Source organism: Caloenas nicobarica, chromosome 1 (assembly GCF_036013445.1).
Source record: "Caloenas nicobarica isolate bCalNic1 chromosome 1, bCalNic1.hap1, whole genome shotgun sequence".
NCBI lineage: Eukaryota > Metazoa > Chordata > Aves > Columbiformes > Columbidae > Caloenas > Caloenas nicobarica.
Genome location: NC_088245.1, coordinates 1,806,409 through 1,824,996, shown reverse-complemented (window position 1 = coordinate 1,824,996; position 18,588 = coordinate 1,806,409). Strand labels below are relative to the sequence as shown.

At 47.4% G+C, this 18,588-nt stretch overlaps 2 protein-coding genes across 3 annotated transcripts; one reads left to right on the top strand and one right to left on the bottom strand.

Annotated features, from left to right (window-relative positions):
• Nucleotides 1–187: 187 nt before the first annotated feature.
• Nucleotides 188–12,162, top strand: CEP41 (centrosomal protein 41). 2 transcript variants are annotated; one of them, XR_010607751.1, is made up of 12 exons: nucleotides 188–263; nucleotides 1,042–1,105; nucleotides 2,025–2,072; nucleotides 5,721–5,782; nucleotides 6,722–6,791; nucleotides 7,267–7,402; nucleotides 8,349–8,500; nucleotides 8,757–8,824; nucleotides 9,379–9,493; nucleotides 9,671–9,886; nucleotides 10,608–10,894; nucleotides 10,994–12,162. XR_010607751.1 is itself a non-coding variant. In XM_065654846.1 (11 exons), exons 1-11 carry the CDS (start codon nucleotides 231–233, stop codon nucleotides 10,754–10,756), a joined length of 1,113 nt encoding a protein of 370 aa, XP_065510918.1. In that variant the 5' UTR covers nucleotides 188–230; the 3' UTR covers nucleotides 10,757–12,162. The 2 variants fall into 2 exon arrangements, 1 of the variants encoding a protein (XP_065510918.1); XM_065654846.1 differs by having other exon boundaries at nucleotides 10,608–12,162.
• Nucleotides 12,163–14,667: 2,505 nt separating this feature from the next.
• Nucleotides 14,668–18,124, bottom strand: LOC135996583 (carboxypeptidase A1-like). The gene is made up of 11 exons (XM_065648699.1): nucleotides 18,060–18,124; nucleotides 17,774–17,855; nucleotides 17,429–17,563; nucleotides 17,249–17,350; nucleotides 17,002–17,103; nucleotides 16,823–16,924; nucleotides 16,579–16,689; nucleotides 16,266–16,356; nucleotides 15,701–15,900; nucleotides 14,975–15,059; nucleotides 14,668–14,855 (listed from the first exon to the last, which is right to left on the bottom strand). Exons 1-11 carry the CDS (start codon nucleotides 18,122–18,124, stop codon nucleotides 14,668–14,670), a joined length of 1,263 nt encoding a protein of 420 aa, XP_065504771.1.
• Nucleotides 18,125–18,588: the final 464 nt, after the last annotated feature.

Here is an 18,588-nt window from a genome sequence, read left to right as displayed (position 1 = left end):
AGCTCGCGCCGCCGCGGCGTCCCCCGCGTTGCCCGGCGACGCTCGGGAGCTGTCAGCCGCTCGCGCGCCGCCGAGCGCGGCGTTTCTGATTGGCCGCGGGCGCGACGGGCGGCCAATCGGGGCGGGGGTTGTTGCGGGGTGGGGACGCCAGAACCAGACGGCGGGTGGGCAGGCGGGAGTGAGGGAAGGCGGGAGCGGCGGGGAGGTTGTTGGCGGCCGCTGACGGGAAGATGTCGAGCAGGAGGAGTGTCGGGGACCCGGAGGTGGGTGAGAGATCCTCCCCGGCCCCGACACCCTCCCACCGGCGGGCGGGGACGGGCTCCTGGGGGGCGGCGGCCTCATGTCCTGAGGGGAGCAGCCCCTGGGGAGGAGAGTCCCGGCGGCCGCGGCGTCTCTGGGGGATGTGGGGACCGATTCTGTGGGGACCGATTCTTTGGGGACTCTCAGGAGGCTGGTGCAGCCTCCAGACCCGTGACTCAGGGTTGAGGGGAGATTTATTGGGGCCCCTGGGGCCGGGTGAGTTGCGAGTGGGGAGAGAAAGCGAGAGAAATTCTCCTTTTTGAGGCTTTAATTGGTGGTTTGGCAGAGATTCAATACCGAGTTGGCGATCCAGAGGTCTTCTGACTGAGAGCAGAGTGGTAGGATGAGGAGAAACGGCCTCAAGCTGCGCCAGGGGAGGTTTAGAGTGGATATTAGGGAAAATGTCTTCACTGGAAGGGCTGTGGGGCATTGGAACAGGCTGCCCAGGGCAGTGCTGGAGTCACCATCCCTGGAGGGGTTGGACAGACGGACATGAGGTTCTCAGGGACATGGGGTAGTGCCAGGGCTGGGTTATGGTTGGACTCGATGATCTTGAGGGGCTTTTCCAACCAAAATGACACTATAATACTACATCTGAGAGGATACCTGTGGTCTCTCTCTTTTCGTTGACTCTTAGAGCTGTTTAAATTGGGGGTGCCTTTTTTGTTAACTTTTTTTTGCTTTTAAAAGAAATACCTGGCTGTATATTGACTTCCTCCTCTCCTTTCCTTCTCAAAACAGTATTTAACCAGGCGCATCCCTCAGAACCCCAAATATCGACATATCAAAACCCGCCTCGATACTGGTAAGTGGCAAAAACAACCAAATGTAGATGTAGGAGTGCACGAAAATACACTGAATGTTTTAACTGCCCCTGTGCCCTGAGCTGCTTTACCCCCGATACTGTGTCAGGACTCACGTCGCGATTGTGACGTATCTGACTATCTTTGTTCTGACAGTTCCCATCGAAATTACTGGCCTTGGAGTTTCTATACATGGGCTTTTCTTTTATCAAGTAGTATTATGACAAGGGTGTAAATAAAAATAATTACTTGGGGTGTTGTCATTGGGGAATTTTTGTTGTTAAAGCGCTTGCATTTGTAGTATCCGCACAAAGACATTGAGAAAGGGACAGCGTGGCCACAGTTGCCCTTGAAACTGTGTGTCAGAGGCAGGATTTGAACACCAAGGTCCTGATTTCAGCCGAAACATAACGGAGTTTTAGGTCGTGACTTTGCGAACATGATGATTTTCTTCTCCAAAGCATCATCAAAACCACTTAACACTTTTAAGCAGAGAGGCCTTGGTGCGGAACTTGTAAGCGGGAAAGGTGCCACGAGGCTGGTTTTTGGGGAATATCACCGTTCTGCGGATATTTTACATCCCTTACTGAAAATTTTGGAAAATAAAACTCAAACGCATTCTGTCGAAGAACTGAAGCAGCGCTGTGGGTATATGGAGAAGATTTTTGCTGCTTCTAGTCATGAACATTCCCAGTGAGTTCTCTTCTCCCGTACAGAGGCTTTAAGGAGAGAAAAGCACTAAGAGGAAAATCAATGTACTTTTTGATTTATAGCTGCCTTCTATTTTCATGAGGAAACAAGTATTTGTTATTATAGTCTGATCTTTTTCCCCTCAAAACAAAATTTAAGGCTTAACAGAGCCAAACAAAACTACTAATAAAAAACGTGTAGCGAACTGATTTTTTTTTTTTTTACTTACAGGAAACAGTTTAACAAAATACGCCGAGAAGTTGGAAGAGATCAAAAGAAGTGAGTATCCGGAGAGGAGTGGGACGGAACTTGCGGTGGGTTAGTTCAAAACTGAAGGAGCGTCGAGGAGCTGGTTTGAATCCCAGATTTGCTTGGAAATCTCCGCTCCAATGATTCCCACAACCGTTTACAGGCATGAACGACATTAAAACGCAGCGATAGGATGCAAAGGTGCTTCTACCCGGGCACTTTCTGCTCTCTCCTGTGCCTTATTTCTCTGTCTCTCGCGGTGCTTTACAGATTTAACTTAAGAAACCAGACAGGCAGGTCCAGGAGTTTTTCCAGATCCTTCTTTGTGCAGATTTTCTTACTGAATGGCAACCGGGCAGGAAGAAATTCTCTGGACTAAAAAAAATAGACCAGACTTAATCTAGGAAGACTCAGACTGAACTTCTGAGACTTTATTTCACTTTTAGTTAAATTATGGTTGAACTTGTGATCTTCTCCTTTTATATAATTTTAGTGTATTTGGATTTATATCAGAATACTCCAAGATAGGAAAGAGATGAGCTCGTTCCTGTGTAACTCATTGATTTTACCAGAACAACATTGATGTTTCGAAGACTTTGGGTCATTCAGGGTAACGACAGCTTAACTGATTTTTATTTCGGTCTGTTTTCCCACTGAAAACAGACTTTTAAAAAAATTCTTACTAATAAAACTAACGTTTTACTGCTTTATTTCCAGCTACCGTCAGGATTATTTTCACATGGAGAGCCAGGAAAGCTATTAAAGCCCAGAGCTGCATTTAATGGAGAAGAGTTTTCTTGCACATCAATAATTAGGATTTTGAATGTTCGGTTTTAATTCTTAGACCCATTACTGTGTTCATTTAAGATTGAGACTGTAAGGGAAGTCACTCATCTGTCACATAAATATATTAGTGCTCAGCTTAGCGCAAAATGGTCCTTTGTTGCTGGTTTGTTTGTTGTTTTTTTTTTTTTTTTTAAACACCACAAGTCTTTGGGGAAAATCAAAAGAGAAATGACCTTGTTTTCCCAAATCCTGTGTTGACCGACTAAGATTTCGATACTTAACGCTGGGTTGCCATTGCTTTTTATCTCTGCTGAAAATCTTGTTGCGTGGGCCGAGCTGCTTTTCAATCTCTGCTGTGAATCTGATTCCGTTTCGTGCCGAAGTTCTTTTGTGTCGTTGTGGTTCTGGACTCCAGGAGAATCTTTCTCATTCTTTTTTGGGTTTGAATAGACGCTTTCTGTTCCCAGGCAGTTTAGAAGCTTCTCCCCCTTGGTTTCTCATGGATAGATGACACCGTTTGGACATGACTTTTAAATACCCAGCACAGTCAACTCTCTGTCTCTTGTGTAATGTGAGAGAGTGGGATTTAATACCGTGGAATCAAAAAATGATAAGAGAGCTGGAACCGCAACGGTTTAGCCTTTGGAGAACTGACTTGAGGAGAGACACAGAGTCTCTTCACTCATTTCCGAAGCCCTGAGCAGCATCTCCTTGAATACACAATAATCAGAGTTTCAGGCCAGTTCACTGAAGCAAAAAAAAATATGTCAGAAAATGCAGATGGACCTTCCAGGACAGAACCGGGTACGTCGTGTTGCTTTTGTAGTCGGAGACAACAATTCTGGACGTTCTGATCTCAGCTCGCACAAGCGTTCGGGTTGGTCTGCTCTTGGCTTTGTAATAACGGTTTTATTGTGTTTTTTCTCGTTGCTGGAAATAATTCTGGGTGGTAAAGGCAAGATCTAGGTCCTAAAGGCTTGTTCTGGATTAAATAATCCTTTCTTGAGATGGGAGGAAACACCCCGCAGCTGTTTTGTGTGAGCGCTCTGACCACAGTTCTGCTTATACATCCAGCATAAGCTTTACTGCTTTTATTTGTCCTTCTAACTTAAGTTTATTTCTTGCTTTTCACATGACTGAAGGGCTCTTTTTGCCCATAATTGGGGAGTTTTATTCATTTGGACATGGGCTACGTGTGAGTTTTGTGTCAGGCAGGTGAAATGTGCTGTAAAAAAATAATTTTTGCTGTGCTTTCCGAGCTACAAAGGGAGCCTTCAGCAACCTGAGCTTGAGGCTTGAAACCAAGTGGCTTTGCAGGAGCCACGAGGATCATTTTTGTGTTAATTGACAATCTAATTTATACACAGGTCTTGTACTTCAGACCGGCGTGTTTTGGACAGGCTCCTTTTTTCTAAGGCGAGTTGTGCAGTAGCAAGTAGGCACTTGCTTTGCAGCTTGATAAACATTATTTAGGGCTCCTTCCCTAAACACGTGTCAGCTTGAGAGCTTCCATACGTTATTTTGCGGTAATTCTTGGTGTGGTAGTTACAAGAATATGGATTGGAGCCCTCCCCCGTTCTGTGTCTTCCCTTCATTAAGCGATTCAGTGATTCAACAGATGGTTTTAGAGGATTTAGAATCGCTTAACTGGCTGGATCTGATAAAAATCCTGTTCTCTGTTATTAGCCAAACAGCCGGAAGGAGCCCGGTTTGGAATATCTTCCAACAGTTACTAAAATAGTAATAGAAGAATTGCAAAATATTTGCCTTATTATTTTAAAAATAAAAATCTGTGACTTCGGAGGTGGAGCCGAGTGAGGGAGGAGAAGGAAAAGAAAGGAGGAGCAATTTAATTTTGTGAGAGAGCTTAAATTCATTGGAGCTGCATTCAGAACTCGCTTACAGCTGCAGTACCTGATGGGGAGGAGTTTTCTTCATCTTCTTTCCCTGCCAGTACAGGATTGACCTTTTTTTCTTCTTTACCCCCTCTTTTTCCATCTCCTTTCTCGCTGTAAATTCCCCAAAGGACGAAGCTTCTATTACTTCCCATGGGAGACTATTTCACATCGAGATGTTCCTGCTGATACCCGTCTGAGCTTCTACACACGCCCTTTTGTTACCCCCTGGAAAGCTTCTCTTTTCGTGGTGTTTAAGCATCTCGAGTATCTGTTTGCAATCAGATTTCTGTCCTTGTCATCGCTTATTTAGTGCCGTTAATCTCTGCTCTGGTGCTTTGCCAGCCGTTCCAACACACCGCTCCGTTTTCTTGCCGCCTAAGCTTTGTTTTCAAGCTTAAGATTCAATTAATCCAGTTTTTCCGTGGCGATTATTTGGTGCTTCAGGCTGGTATCCACCGTTTTCTGCATTGAACACCGTCCCCGTTTCTTTAGATATTCACCTTAGCACATTTTAGGAATCGGAATTTGTCAGAGAAAGAAAAACTGGAGCGTTTTAATCAGTAAGATTAAACATACGCATTTAGCTTAGTCTTTGAAAAGACATAGTCTGAGATAAAATGTCTCTATACTCTGATTCTGCTGTAACTTACACAAATTAAAAATTCAGGTAAATGAAATCCTTTGGTTTGAGAGGCTTTGTGACCATAGCGGGCAAGGTGATAAATTTGTGAAACCACTTCCTTCCCCCAGTGAGCGCAGGAAGCAGAAAATAATACAAATTTGGGTCTAAAAGCACCTAAATCTGCCTTCCCCACTTTAGATCTGGACAAAAATCTTCCTTTATAACCGCTTTTCCTTTTCACAAAGGCTTTGGGTTTGCAGCCTCGTCAGAGAAGAGACTCGACGCGAACAGCCGGGACTGAGCCCATCGCCTGGTATTTGCAAAACCTGGGAATTATCTGAAATTTTACATTGTCCTGTTTTCTTTTTGAAGATTACAGATATAAAAAGGATGAGCTGTTTAAAAGACTGAAAGTGACTACTTTTGCCCAGCTGGTACGTATCATTCCCTCTCTGGCTTCTGGAAATTATCTTCTATAAACATTTTTGCTTTGTCCAAATCCTCTTATATAATTACATAGTCTTAGCGCGTAATTCTTCTATATCGGCTTCTTCTTGCACTCACAGATTTCCCTTAATAAAAGCAACCACTCAGGTTGATATTTTCAGAGCAGCCAAATGCTTTTAGTTGCAAATTTGTAGCAACTCTGTCTTTGAAATTTCTTCCCTATTTTCTTTTAATTTAAGAGGCTCTTCAAGCCTCTTAGCAAAAAAAAAAAAAGAGGGGGGGAGCTGTGTGAAGTAGTTGGGAAGGCTGTGACTTCAAGGCTTTCTACATATTTATTTTAATTAAAAATCTGATCAGTAAATAAGGAGCTGTGTTGCTTATATGTTGGTTCAAGAAAATGAGTAAAAAAATAGAAATTAGTAAAAACTCAAGAGAGAAGGGAAGGGAAGGAAGGTTCAACTTGCAGATATTGCAGGAGTGGGTTTGTGCAGATTCGTGGTTTTAGTTCCACTGGATTGTTAAAACCAATCCAGCGACTCTCTGACTGGTGCGATGAGCTGATTTAATATGTGAACATCTCTCCCAATTAACCATGGGTGTCGTGTCCGCTCTGAAATGTTTCAGTTGCAGCCAGTGACTGAACTTCATAAATATTAAAAAAAAAAAATCTTGTACTTGATATTACAGCACGGCATATCTGGCTTTCCTTGATTCTAAGGTTGATCCTTCTTTTTTTTGCTATGATTTTCATTTAATGAAAGGACACACTTGTACTACAGGCATCATATATGACCTTGAAGTCCAGTAGAAGTTGCATTGAGATAATTTGTATTTTTGGCTTGGAAATTGTTTGTCCTTAAGCTGTCTTTCACCGATGCCGGTGGATGTGTATCAAGGTTTTTGTCCCTCGCCTTTGTTTCCTGCAGGTCATCCAGGTCGCTTCTCTATCTGATGAAACCTTAGAAGTGCCGAACGAGGAGATCCACAAGCTGGAAGGTAACGATATTTATTGTAAGCACAAAGAGAAAGAGCCATAGATCACTGACATGGTGAACTGTGTCCTGACAGATGTAGCTGATCATTCAGTGAGTCTTTTAATCAGGAGGAAAAAATATAATTTAACCTGTGGTCTGCAGCCATTGCACTTTGGGAACAGAAACACTCCGAAAACAGAAAGGCTCACGAATATGAAAATCCTCGTGCTGCCAAGTTTATTGTAGTCATTCAGTAGACATCGTGCCTCAAGAATTAAGTTTTGATTGAATTCTTAAAATGCAATCTTGAGCCCTTAAAAATCATATGGCTCTTTATTATTTTTAATATGAGGCTCTCGGTCAATCATCCTTAAGAGGATGGAGATCAGGTTGTCTTTAAGAGACGTGCTTTCTTCTAAGAATAGAACCCGGGCTTAAAACCTCCTTGTTTTATTTCCTGCAGCATTTTAACTCTTTGTCCCCCGTCCTCTCCCCAGATGGCGATTCTGCTGCTCCAGATGCTGAAGTCACAGCAGAGACAAACGGGAAAGGGAGCCCTGAAGGGACACCCAGTCCGGTCCTGTTCATAGACGACGCGGGAGCTGGAGAATCCTATCGGTCCACGCTGCAGAGGTGCCTGATAATAATACACCGTTTTCTTCCTGTCTTAGAAAATCATTGTTTTTATCCAGCTAGTGATTTTAAATCGCTGCGAAGTGGCTTCATATTGTATTTCTCATTAAAGCCTGATTTCTGTAGATCTGGGGATGTGAGCAAGAGAGAGGGTTGGCAGGTTTTCCTGTCTGAACGAATTTTATTTGCGGCTGTAACCCAACCACCTGATGATTGTCTAAATGGCTGACAAAGAAATATATTTGCGGGATTCGATCCAGGTCCCTGGGTTCAAGAATCCATGTTATAAACTGCTCTGATAAACTCAGTAATGTGCCTTACTGGTGATCTTGACGGATTGTCTTGTGACTGAGATTAAGAGTCCAATTCTAAACCAAATAAATAATTAGCTGAGGTCAGAGATAGCAGGAAGACGCTGGCGGGGGAAGCTTTGTCGCAGCTTTTTCCTTGCTGTACCTGATGATCAGCCTGATGGGCTTGGCCATCGCGTATCAAAGCCATCAATTTAGTGACCACCATGAGTAGCTGGAGGTTTCTGTTCATGTGCTGTGTCCGATCGAGGGATGAGATGGGAAATCTCAGCCTAACAGGGTTATTTACTGTGTCTGATTGCTGAGCTCTCGACGCTGGCAGCTCCTTAGAATTATTCTCCCTCACCTCAGAGTCATTTAGGACATAAAACGCCTGGACTGGACTGATCCAGAAGAGTATAGTATTGCAAAGCTGTACGCTGTTTATTTTTTTATATTGATAAAAATGGAATCGGTCTCTTATGATGTACTGGAAAGCCTGAAATAGAATCTCTCCATTTTTATGTGGTGTCTGGCTGTACTGGGATATAATTTGCTATTGGAACAGTTGATGGGAAACCACTCTGACCTGGGGAAGAGGTACGGAAATATTCCCAGTGCAACCTTGCACCGTAACCTCTTCTTCCCTCTTGCAGCGTGATAAGCGGCGTTGGTGAACTGGACATAGAAAAAGACGCTCCGAAGAAAGTGGACACTCAGGCGAAAGAGACACCCTATCCCGACTGCCCCTTCCTGCTTTTGGATGTACGAGACCGAGACGAATATGACCAATGTCACATTGTTGGAGGTGAGGAGACCAGAATCCCGCAGCGGCCTCGTGTCACCTGGGGTCGTATATTTGGCTATTTGGGGGACATCACTTGGGTGCAGATTGTTCTCAGTGCTCATCCAGCACACCCACCTTTCCTGGAAAGGGATGAGGGGACTGAGCTGGTTTTAATCCCTTATTCAGTGAGGTTTCAAGTTTGTTAAACTCTAACAAGTCATGTCCGTTGTATTCCAGATTGTCTGATGTTTTTTCTTTTCCTTTTTCTTCTCTGCAGCTTATTCCTACCCTATTGCAACGCAGTCTAGAACCATGAATCCATATACCAATAGTATTCTGGAATATGTATCCTTTACGTGTAAAGTGCTGGAATAAAATAAAAGAAATCAGGAGGGATGTTGGTGAGGGCTTCCAAAAACAGCTGGAGCTAAAGCGGTCGCTGTGGCCAGGACGATGCTTAACCAACAACATCTGGGGCCAGGAGGGGAGGTTATTTACAGCGCCTGCTCCGGTGCCACCATCTGGATTTAGTTTCTGTGCTTCCTCTCAGCACCTTGACAGGGACTCGCTTTTCTCTGGAGGACAGAAAGAGGATTATTCACTAGGATTAGGCTGATAATTTCCTGGGTCGTTCACTCGAGGGCTGCAGGGGAGAAGGCAGGCTGTAAATGAAGCTGTTTCTTGCTGTTGCCTCTTATTAACTAACCAAGTGGTGGGGCTGCTCTCCAGTGGGGATTAGGCTGTGTCCCTCCAGCCTCTGGCAAGCCCCAGCTGCTGAGATATCAGTTTTAAAACATGGATGAAGTGAAAAAAATCCTGCCTGATACTCACAAATCAAGCAGGGAGTCTCTCTTTCTCTTTCTAAACGATATTAAATCCTTAGCTCTTGTACCCATCAGAAAAACGCACATGGCAAAATTATCATTTTATACGACAACGATGAGAGATTAGCCAGCCAGGCTGCAACCACCATGTGTGAGAGGGGCTTTGAGAACGTGTTCATGTTATCTGGAGGTAAGTGGGGACGGGCAGGACTCCCTGGCATCTCAAGTCGATCGAGAGAAAAGAGCAACGGTTGCGTGAGCTGGAGAGTGCAAAGAGCTGGATATTCAGCCCTGCCGGGTGTTTTATTTGTGACTGGTAAAATTCCTGATGGTGGCCGTTGATAAGTTGCCATCTCTACGTCTGCAGGCCTGAAGGTCATTGCACAGAAAGTCCCAGAAGGTCTGGTCACCGGCTCGATCCCCGAGTGCTGCTACGCGGCGGCTCCCACCAGATCCACCCGAAAAAAGGCCCCTCCCAAAGTGCCACCCGCACCTGCTGAAAATAAATGGAGATTTTCCGCAGACGACCTACAAAAGATAAAGCACTACTTGGAAGAGGAGCACGTTCCTTCGGACACTGCCAGTAAGACTCCAAGTCAAATGCTGCTGCCGCTTTCTCTGCCCTGCAGTGGTTCTCTTTTTGCTGTGTTCTTTCCATGAAACTGCTGGCAGAGAGAGAATTCTTTTCCAAACAGACTGAGAAAATCCACTAAAATCTGTGCTGTGCTGATCCCAGACAAAGGAGCTTGGAGCCGGGGGGGTGGGGCTCTGCTCCCAAGGAACAAGCACCAGGACCAGAGGAAACAGCCTCAAGTTGCACCAGGGGAGGTTGAGGTTGGATCTGGGAAACAATTTCTTCCCCAAAGGGCTGTGGGGCATTGGAACAGGCTGCCCAGGGCAGTGCTGGAGTCACCATCCCTGGAGGGGTTGGACAGACGGAGATGAGGTTCTTAGGGACGTGGGGCAGTGCCAGGGCTGGGTTATGGTTGGACTCCATGATCTCAAAGGGCTTTTTCAACCAAAATGATCCTATGATTCTATGATGGCAAAATCCTGGGCCCAATGATGGCAGGCATATACCATTCTGCCCGCTATATTTAAATGTCTTTAGGTTTTCCCGGCGGTTAGTAGGTTTTTCAAATTCTTAGACCTGGATTGAGACTGCCTAGAACCCCCAGCTGACTTATTTTTGGGTCTATATGTTTCCAGTGAGAGCTGGAGAGCCAGCGACAGACGCCAGATCATTTATGTATCCTCATGCTCCATCGCACGCATAACTTCTGCTCTTTTTATTTTTTCTCCAGGCCGTCTTAGCCATGGTTCTTCAGGCCGTGACTCCAAAGTGACGACCGTGAGGAGCAGCCCCAGTCTCTCCAACGCCGCTGGCAACGTGGGATCCCTCACCACTCGCTCTTTCAGCAAGAGCAGCCTCCAGAACAAGCCATGGAAATAAGCAGCCGTGTCTTCTTCCACTGAATAAATGAATGTCCAGGTTCTGGGAACCCTGAGCAGTGCAGCCCATTTGTCATTTTAGGAATTCCACAGAGAAAAAACAAAAAAAAGCAGCGGTGGTGAATAAATGGCAGCTCGGGTAAGGCTGAGGAAGCTAAAACAGTTGATGTTTTATAAAAGCAGGAGCGTGATCGCTTTGGCAAGGTTGATTTTTTTTTTATTTTTTTTTTTTTTTTAGGTGCAGAGTCAGGACAGAGTTGATACAACTGATTTTAATAGGGGAGGGAGGAAACTCATAGTGAAGCCTGTGACCAGTAGAAACGGTTCTGCTGATCTTATAATTCAGACAAATGAATTTGTGTCTGTAACAAATACTCTCCCTGTGCTGTGCCCGGAACCGCAAACTGTGCGAACAGGAGAACGCACGTGATGGTAAATCATCTGTGAGCAAAAACCGCGGTGTTTTGTGGCAGAGATACAGGCGTTCAACAACTTGCCAAAATGTTGGAGAGGGGATTCCCTAAGTTTTTGCTTTCTTTTAATTTATGTGAATGAACTGAAGTATTTGTAATAAAGATTTGGAAATAGCGCCCGGCGTGGCACTGGAACCTGAGAGTCGTGTTTGCTTCACGGACAGTTTGTGAAGCAGTTCTATATTTTTTAAAAGTCAGCTAGAGGAGAAAATATCTGTGTTTTCCCTCCGATCTCCCTTATTGTCCAGAAGGTTTAGCTTCTAACTGTGCTTTTTTCTGCTTCGTTCCTTGCTGTGGTTCTAGAGAGCTACTGTGTAGTGAGGTTTTTTTGTTCTAAATGAGATTGAGTGAAGCTGCCGGATGTGCTGAGCAGGGTTTTAACCGACATATCTTAAGGCAAAATCATCTGCCGTGCCCCTTTTCTCGGCGTGCAGGCAGAATGTCTTGTTATTTCATCTGCGCACCGGTGCTTTGCTCATTTTCCGACTTTCCAGAGCAGTTTGCTGGAAAAATACGACGTATATTGAAGAGCCAGTCACTCTTCTGCTGACAAACTGAGGCAGCTGCGAGTCCAGGTGAGAAGGCAGAAGGTAAAATGCTTCACAAAACTCTTTTGTGATACTTAGAGGCAAACCGTATTCTTTGGTGAAGCAGCAAAGAGCAGTTCCAGGGCCTGATGGAGGCTGGAAATTTATTCTCACACCTTTGCCGGTGTTTTTGAAGGAGCTTCTTTAAGGTCAAGGTGGCCGAAGGGAAATTTTCTTCTGCTCGTTCACCAGGGTCCCTAAAACTTTGCATGGACCGTGAATCTGGTAACTAAAGATTTCATAGAAAATTAATATCGCAGTTTTCATCAAATCAGTGCTTCCACCGTACCAGTATTAGCTGCGCGATCCAGAAATTACCTGAAAATACCCAGTGATGGAGCGGAGTTCCAGACCCCAAAATTCACCCATGGTGTGTGTTATCGGGGGATAATTCCAACGAAAGGACAAGGTGAGAGAAACTGCACAGAATTTCCAGTTTGGTGGTTTAAGACTCAACATCCCTGAGCACATTTATCGTGTTTATTGTGTTGCCATGAGTCTTTAAATCCAAGTATTGCTGATACAGAGACCGACAGTCTCATTTTGATGAGACCCGTAACCTCGGTTCTCTCTGGAGACGAGTGATGTGACCAGCACAAACCTGTAGAGATACCCCGGAGGGAGAAATCAAGGGACACAAGGCAGAACTAGCATTTAAAAATGTATTTAACAATGTGCTTCTAAGACCTGGATGCCCCTATGTATTCAAATATGCATCTGTATTTTTAAATGGAAAAAAAATCTGATTACAGGGGGGTGACTTGAAGCTCCTGGCTTCCCAAAAAGAAGTCCTTGAATGCTTTAAGTTGTACAAACCCGCTCAAATTTGGGCAAACTGCCCTTTGAACCCATCACACGTGTCCTGGGTTGCCAGAGGGAGTGTGTTTGTGGACATACGTACTATAAGTTGTACATATGTACTATAAGAGTTGTATGTATGTACTACGAGAGTTGGGCTGGTCAGGTATGAAGAGTAAAAAATTCAAGATCTTATTTCAGCCCATCCTTAGGAAGCCAGATGCATCTCAGTGTCTTCCTAACTGCTCTGCTTTCTTACCTTCCTCCTCAATTCCCATTTCTGGAAGATTTCTTGGTGTAGGTATATTTATTCTGAACAAAGTATCTTGTCCTTCTCGGTCAGACCGGTTCTGTGGAACGACAGCATCGCTTTTTGAGGAAAAAAAAGTGTTTATTTAAATGATGTGAGCCCAAAGCAGGAGCCACAGGGACCCGGTTCTTGGCCACACTCTTCACTCGCAGCCTTGGGAAGCTGACTCGCCTCTTGGGGTTTTAATTATGAAGTGACGATGCTATGAGGTGGCCTAATCAAATACAAAAAAGCTAAATAAAGATTTTAAAGGAGTTTGGTGCTGAAGCGTCACAGAAATGCTCACGCGTGGCATGATCTTGATGTCCTGAGTCCGCTGCTCTGTACAGCACCTCTTTTTATGTCATCGCGAAATAAAAACGTTGAACGAAGCGGCATCTCTTGCATAATTGAGTTTGGAGCTTGTCTGGGCTGGTTGTCCGAGAAATTATATCATGGGGTTGATTTAGCTGGATGTGCACAAGGGAAAAGTCGAGAGAGACGTTTATTACGTGCTTGGAAAATCTTTCAGCTCGAAAATGTATAAAATGCATCTTGTCTGAAAACATAGATGAGAGTAGCGGTCATGGCGTTGGCTTAAATCCCTGATTCCTGCTCTCCAGCTGTGGGAGGCAAATTGCAAAATCTGTGTGAAAAACCTTCGGAAACGGAGGGACAGAACTTGTCCCAAATTGCTTGAGATCCTCCAAATCTGGGGCGTCGAAGGAAGAACTGAACCTACTTTCCTGTCATCTTGATGGATTTATATGTTTTGTGGACTTTTGAATTGCTGTTGTTTGGAGGGTAGAGTCAAACTCTAGAGAGTGTGGGAGCTTTAATTGTTTTATTTAAATAAAAATTAAATTACACCATACGGCTGAGTGTTCTTTGTCAGTTTGAGCTTTGACAGCTAATGGAGAAGGCCGAGCAGCACGTGTGAAAGCCGGGAATCGACGAGAGCCCGAGGAAGGACCTTTCAACCACAAAAATACGTCAAATAAATCACATTAACCCTATTGCATCATGTCCCAGAGCCACTGGGTGCACTGGGGATGATGAGAACCCACAGCTGTGATGCCTGAGGTCTCCACTTCGCTTTTTTCAGTGTCAAACTGAACCTCTTCCCCTTCCAACCTCTACCAGAGAAGAGGGAAAACAACCAATCTTCTTTTATTTTGCATCGCACCGTTTTTGTGCCTTTCTAATCCCCTTTTTGGGCCACTGGGCCAACATGTGCTGTTTATACCCCGTTTCCCCAAAAATAAGACAGGGTCTTATATTAATTTTTGCTGCAAAAGATGCATTAGGGCTTATTTTCAGGGGATGTCTCATTTTTCCATGAACAATCTACATTTTCTCTTGAACAAAAAAACCACATTTATTCAAATACGGTCACGTCATCACATTCTGTCACATCTGTCCTGCTGTGTTCTATCGCCGATTAATTTTACTTTTTTACATGTATAGCTGCCTGGACGCTATTCAAATTAACTTTTTAAATGAAATGTAATTAGGGCTTATTTTTGGAGTAGGGCTTATTTCGAACATCCTCAAAAATCCTGAAAAAAATCACGCTAGGGCTTATTTTCAGGGTAGGGCTTATTTTTGGGGAAACAGGGTATTGGCATCGAGTCAGCCTCCGAAAAAAGCTTTTTGCCGCGATCGAGAAAAAAAAAAGCAAACAACAAAAAGCGTTTCTCATCTTTCTTTATATTTATTTTGTTCTTTTTCCCCCAATCCAGGTGATTTGGCCCCGGATGGTGGGTCAGTACGGATGGTCCTGCGTGTACTGTATGATGACCCTGAGCGCCAGCCAGGTCTCCTGGGCGGTGGGGACGATCTGCGCGGCCGGGAGCAGGAACCCGTAACGCCCCGTGTCCCGCAGCTCGAAGGTGAAGGAGTATTTGATGCCCTGGTTGTACGTCCAGTCCACGGTCGAGCCGCTCGCTGGGTCTGGCAAAACAACGGGAGGGATGCGAAATATTCAGCCGCTTTGCATCTGGGATGTTTTTGTCTAAGCTGAGGGGCGATTTGGGGTTATTTTGGGGGCGCCGCCGCCACCCATTACTCACAGATGGTGGTGTAGATGCTGCCGTACTCGAAGTCGGTGCCGTAGAGAGAAGACAGAGCTGCCACCGCCTGCTGGGAAATCTGGTGCTGGGAACGCACAGGAGAGAGAAATGAGGCAGAAAAGGGGAAAATCTGTGGGGTAGAGACTCCAGGAGAGGGTTTTTTTTGTTTGTGTCGCTGGCAAAAAAAAGATGCCGGAGCTCAGTAGCCTTGACCTGGGGGAGTCCCCAGGGGTGGCAGAAGAGCCAGGGCTTCTTCCCGGCTTTCGTCTCTTCCACGGTGCGTAATATTAGGAACAATTTCTTCCCCAAAGGGCTGTGGGGCATTGGAACAGGCTGCCCAGGGCAGTGCTGGAGTCACCATCCCTGGAGGGGTGGACAGATGCGAAGATGAGGTTCTCAGGGACATGGGGCAGTGCCGGGGCTGGGTTAACAGTTGGACTCGATGATCTTGAGGATCTTTTCTAACTAAAATGATTCTGTGATTCTATTCTATAATCTGCATCACAAAGCTGATGTAAGGAGATACTTCTATTGAATTAAAGAGCAAAACTAGCACACGGCAACCCCGGTGTCTCATTGTTTCTGCTCAAATCACAGAAACTCCTCATTCAAAGGGTCTTTTCCAACCAAAATGCTTCTAATTCTACGATGGAGGTTGGTCCTCCGTGGAAGAGAAGAGCAGCCTCATATCATCCCACCCCACTTCAAACCTCCACGTCACCCTACCAGCTCCTGGTGGTCGGGCGCTGGGTCGCTGGTGTAGCCGTAAGGGTAGAGCAGGAGCTGGGAGTAGCTGTGGATGGAGATGAAAGCCTTGATGTTCCCGTGGTTCTTCACAAAGTCCACGATGGCCCTCACCTCGGGCTCCGAGTTGGCGTAGGGTCCGTGATACGTCTCCGAGCAGGGGTTTGAGCTGGAGCCAGACCCTGTGGGGATGTCCAAACATAGCGTGGGTGTTTGGTGGCTTTGGTGGAAGTTGGGTGGCTCAGAGAGTCACAAGGGCAAAGGGTCTTTTCTATTTCCAAGCCCAAGAGCTTTTCCCATCCCTCAAGGAACCCTCATGGGGCTCCTCCTAGATGTTTTATGATGGTTTTCAGTTGTGGTCCCCACCGTGCTGGTCATTAGGGGACAACAAAGCCCTGGTGGAGCCCAAGCCCACATCTCTGCCACAAAAAATAAATCCCATCTCTTCCCCAGGGGACATCAGTGGATCTTTCTGGGCCAGAAATGGCCTCAGAACCTCCACCTGGAGGGCAGAACCCATCTGTGGGGACAGCAGGAGAGCTCTGACCTCCGAAACCTGCGTCCCAGTTGCGGTTGGGGTCCACACCGATGCAACTGGAGCTGGAGTGCCGGGACCTGGTCTTTCTCCACAGGCGGTTCTGGAAGGACGGAGACGTTTCAGCTGGTGGCCAGAGCTCCACCAGCCTCCAGCAGACACGGGGCTGCCATCTGGGGCATCTAAAGGGTCCCAGTGGTCCCTTTCCCACCCCGTGGAAATGTAGACAAGGGGGATTTGAGCTTTCGGAGGCCTCCACATGCAGCATGGAGATGCTCCTCATCCCCACCCAGCGTGGTCAGGGTGAGGAAAGCCGGGGCGATACCTGGGTGTGGGTGAAGGCAAAGCCATCAGGGTTGGTGACGATCTCCAGGAAGATGTCCAACTCATCCAGGACGGAGGCCAGAACTTCATCATTCTCATGGTCTGAGACAATCTAGAGAGGATGGCGGTTTGGGGTTCCCTGGCGCTGCTGGATCACCGCCCCCTCCGGGGGGTTGGCCACCACGGTGGCTGCAGGGCCTCGTGGCCCTTTGGGGACATCAGGCATGGCCGGGAGGTGTCCGTACCTTCTTGGCGAACCAGATGCCGCTGGCTTGTGTCACCCATTCTCGGGAGTGGATGCCGGTGTCGATCCAGATGGCCGGGCGGTTCGTTCCCCCTTTGCTGAACTGGAAGAGCAGAGATGGGGGGGTCCAGCTTTGTCCCTGTCCCCTCTCCGGCCACCCCGCAGACTCCGAATCCTCACCTTGAGCACGTAGAGGGGCCGATCCTCCGTTGACCGCCCGATCTCAAGTTTGCTGACCAGGTTGGGGTTCTCAGCCACCAGCAGGTCGATGAAGGCGTAAATCTGGAGATGCGGACAAGGGATGGGGGGGTCACGCCTGGCTCATCCCCCGCTCTTGCTGCTTGTGGAGCAAAGGGCTTTGCGAGAGCAATTCCAAGATGTCATTTTTTCCCCTAAAATGCCCCGAATCTTGGCTTTTTTTCCTCACCTCATCCAAAGTGTGGTAGGAGTCATAGCTGAAGGTGTTGGTGGAGAGCGGCAACCGGTGGCGGCTCCGAAGCATCTCCCTCTTCTCACGGTCCACCAGCGCCTGGGCGATGTGGGGTCAGGATGAGACCTCGTCCCCCACCGCCCCGAGACCCCCTGTGTCTCCCCTGCCTCCACTGACCTGCACGTCCTCGATCATGATGGAGTAGGAGATGCCGTTGGACTCCAGGTGGGCTTTGAGGGGCTGCAGGCCGGGGAAGGGCACCCGGACATCGACGGGGTGCCCAGGCCCGCGGGGTCCCTGCCAGAAATCCAGCTGGAAGGGGAGGAATCAAAACGTGGGGGTCAGATCCAGCCTCTGGCTGCTCGCCCTGCACCAGCTTCTCGCTTGCATATCACCAGCTGGTCCCCATTGTCCCCCATCCAGCCCCAGCCCTGCTTTACAGTCTGGCTTGGGGGGTGCAAAGCAAGTGACATGGGCTTGGGGGTGTCCCCAAAAGCCACCCCCCGCTGCTTCGCCTGGTACCTGCAGATCCTCGAGGTCCTGCAGCTCCTGCACCTTCTGCAGCTCCTCATGGGTGGTGGGGACGATGCGCAACACCTGGTGCCTGTGGGATCAGTGGGTGCTGGGGGGACACGGGGCCAAGCTCTGGCCTCTGTAGGTCCAGCTTAACCCTCACTCCGTCCAGTCCCCCACCCTGGGGATTTGCACTGGGTGTCTGTGTCCCCTCGGGGCTGAACCAGCTCCTTCTGTCCCAACCGGTGCCACCATCCCCATCCCGGCCACCCCCCAGCCAGCCAGAGCCCCCTACCCAACAAAAGTCTCGGTGCTGGTGGCCACTGCCACCAGGGCAGCCAACAGGACGAGGACCCTCATGGTCAGTGGAAACAGCCCGTTCTGTGTCCCAACGGCAACCCGGAGCCTCTTAAATCCCGTCGGGATGGTGATCCCCAGCTGTTCTCTTTCCCAGGGCCGTGGGAAGGCTCCGGCTGACACCGGCCAAGGTTGGACACCATCGAAGGTTGGACACCATCGAAGGCTGGACACCACCGTCCTCCACTCTGCAGCACTCCTGGTCCCGGCTAAACTTGTCCTGGGAACCGGCCAGAGCTGTTGCTGGGTCACCCACTGGTGATGCAAGAGTTGAGGATGTGACAAAATCCCAGTGCCCACGGAGCTGTGAGGAGGAGAGGGGTTAAACTGGGCTGAGAAAAACGTGAGATGTGGTGAAGCCGGGGAAGGGGCTGGAGCACAAGTGCGATGGGAGCGGCTGAGGGAGCTGGGGGTTCAGCTGGAGAACAGGAGCTGAGGGGAGACCTTCTGATCTCTGAACTGCCTGA

Coding starts and splice junctions, on each gene's coding strand:
- CEP41 (XM_065654846.1), top strand. CDS start 231: ATGTCGAGCAGGAGGAGTGTCGGGGACCCGGAG. Junction 2,073..5,720: donor GTTGGAAGAGATCAAAAGAA/GTGAGTATCCGG, acceptor TTCTTTTTGAAG/ATTACAGATATAAAAAGGAT. Junction 9,887..10,607: donor CGTTCCTTCGGACACTGCCA/GTAAGACTCCAA, acceptor TTTTTTCTCCAG/GCCGTCTTAGCCATGGTTCT.
- LOC135996583 (XM_065648699.1), bottom strand. CDS start 18,124: ATGAGGGTCCTCGTCCTGTTGGCTGCCCTGGTGGCAGTGGCCACCAGC. Junction 16,690..16,822: donor GCATCTGGTTCGCCAAGAAG/GTACGGACACCT, acceptor CATCCTCTCTAG/ATTGTCTCAGACCATGAGAA. Junction 15,060..15,700: donor CGCCCGACCACCAGGAGCTG/GTAGGGTGACGT, acceptor GTGCGTTCCCAG/CACCAGATTTCCCAGCAGGC.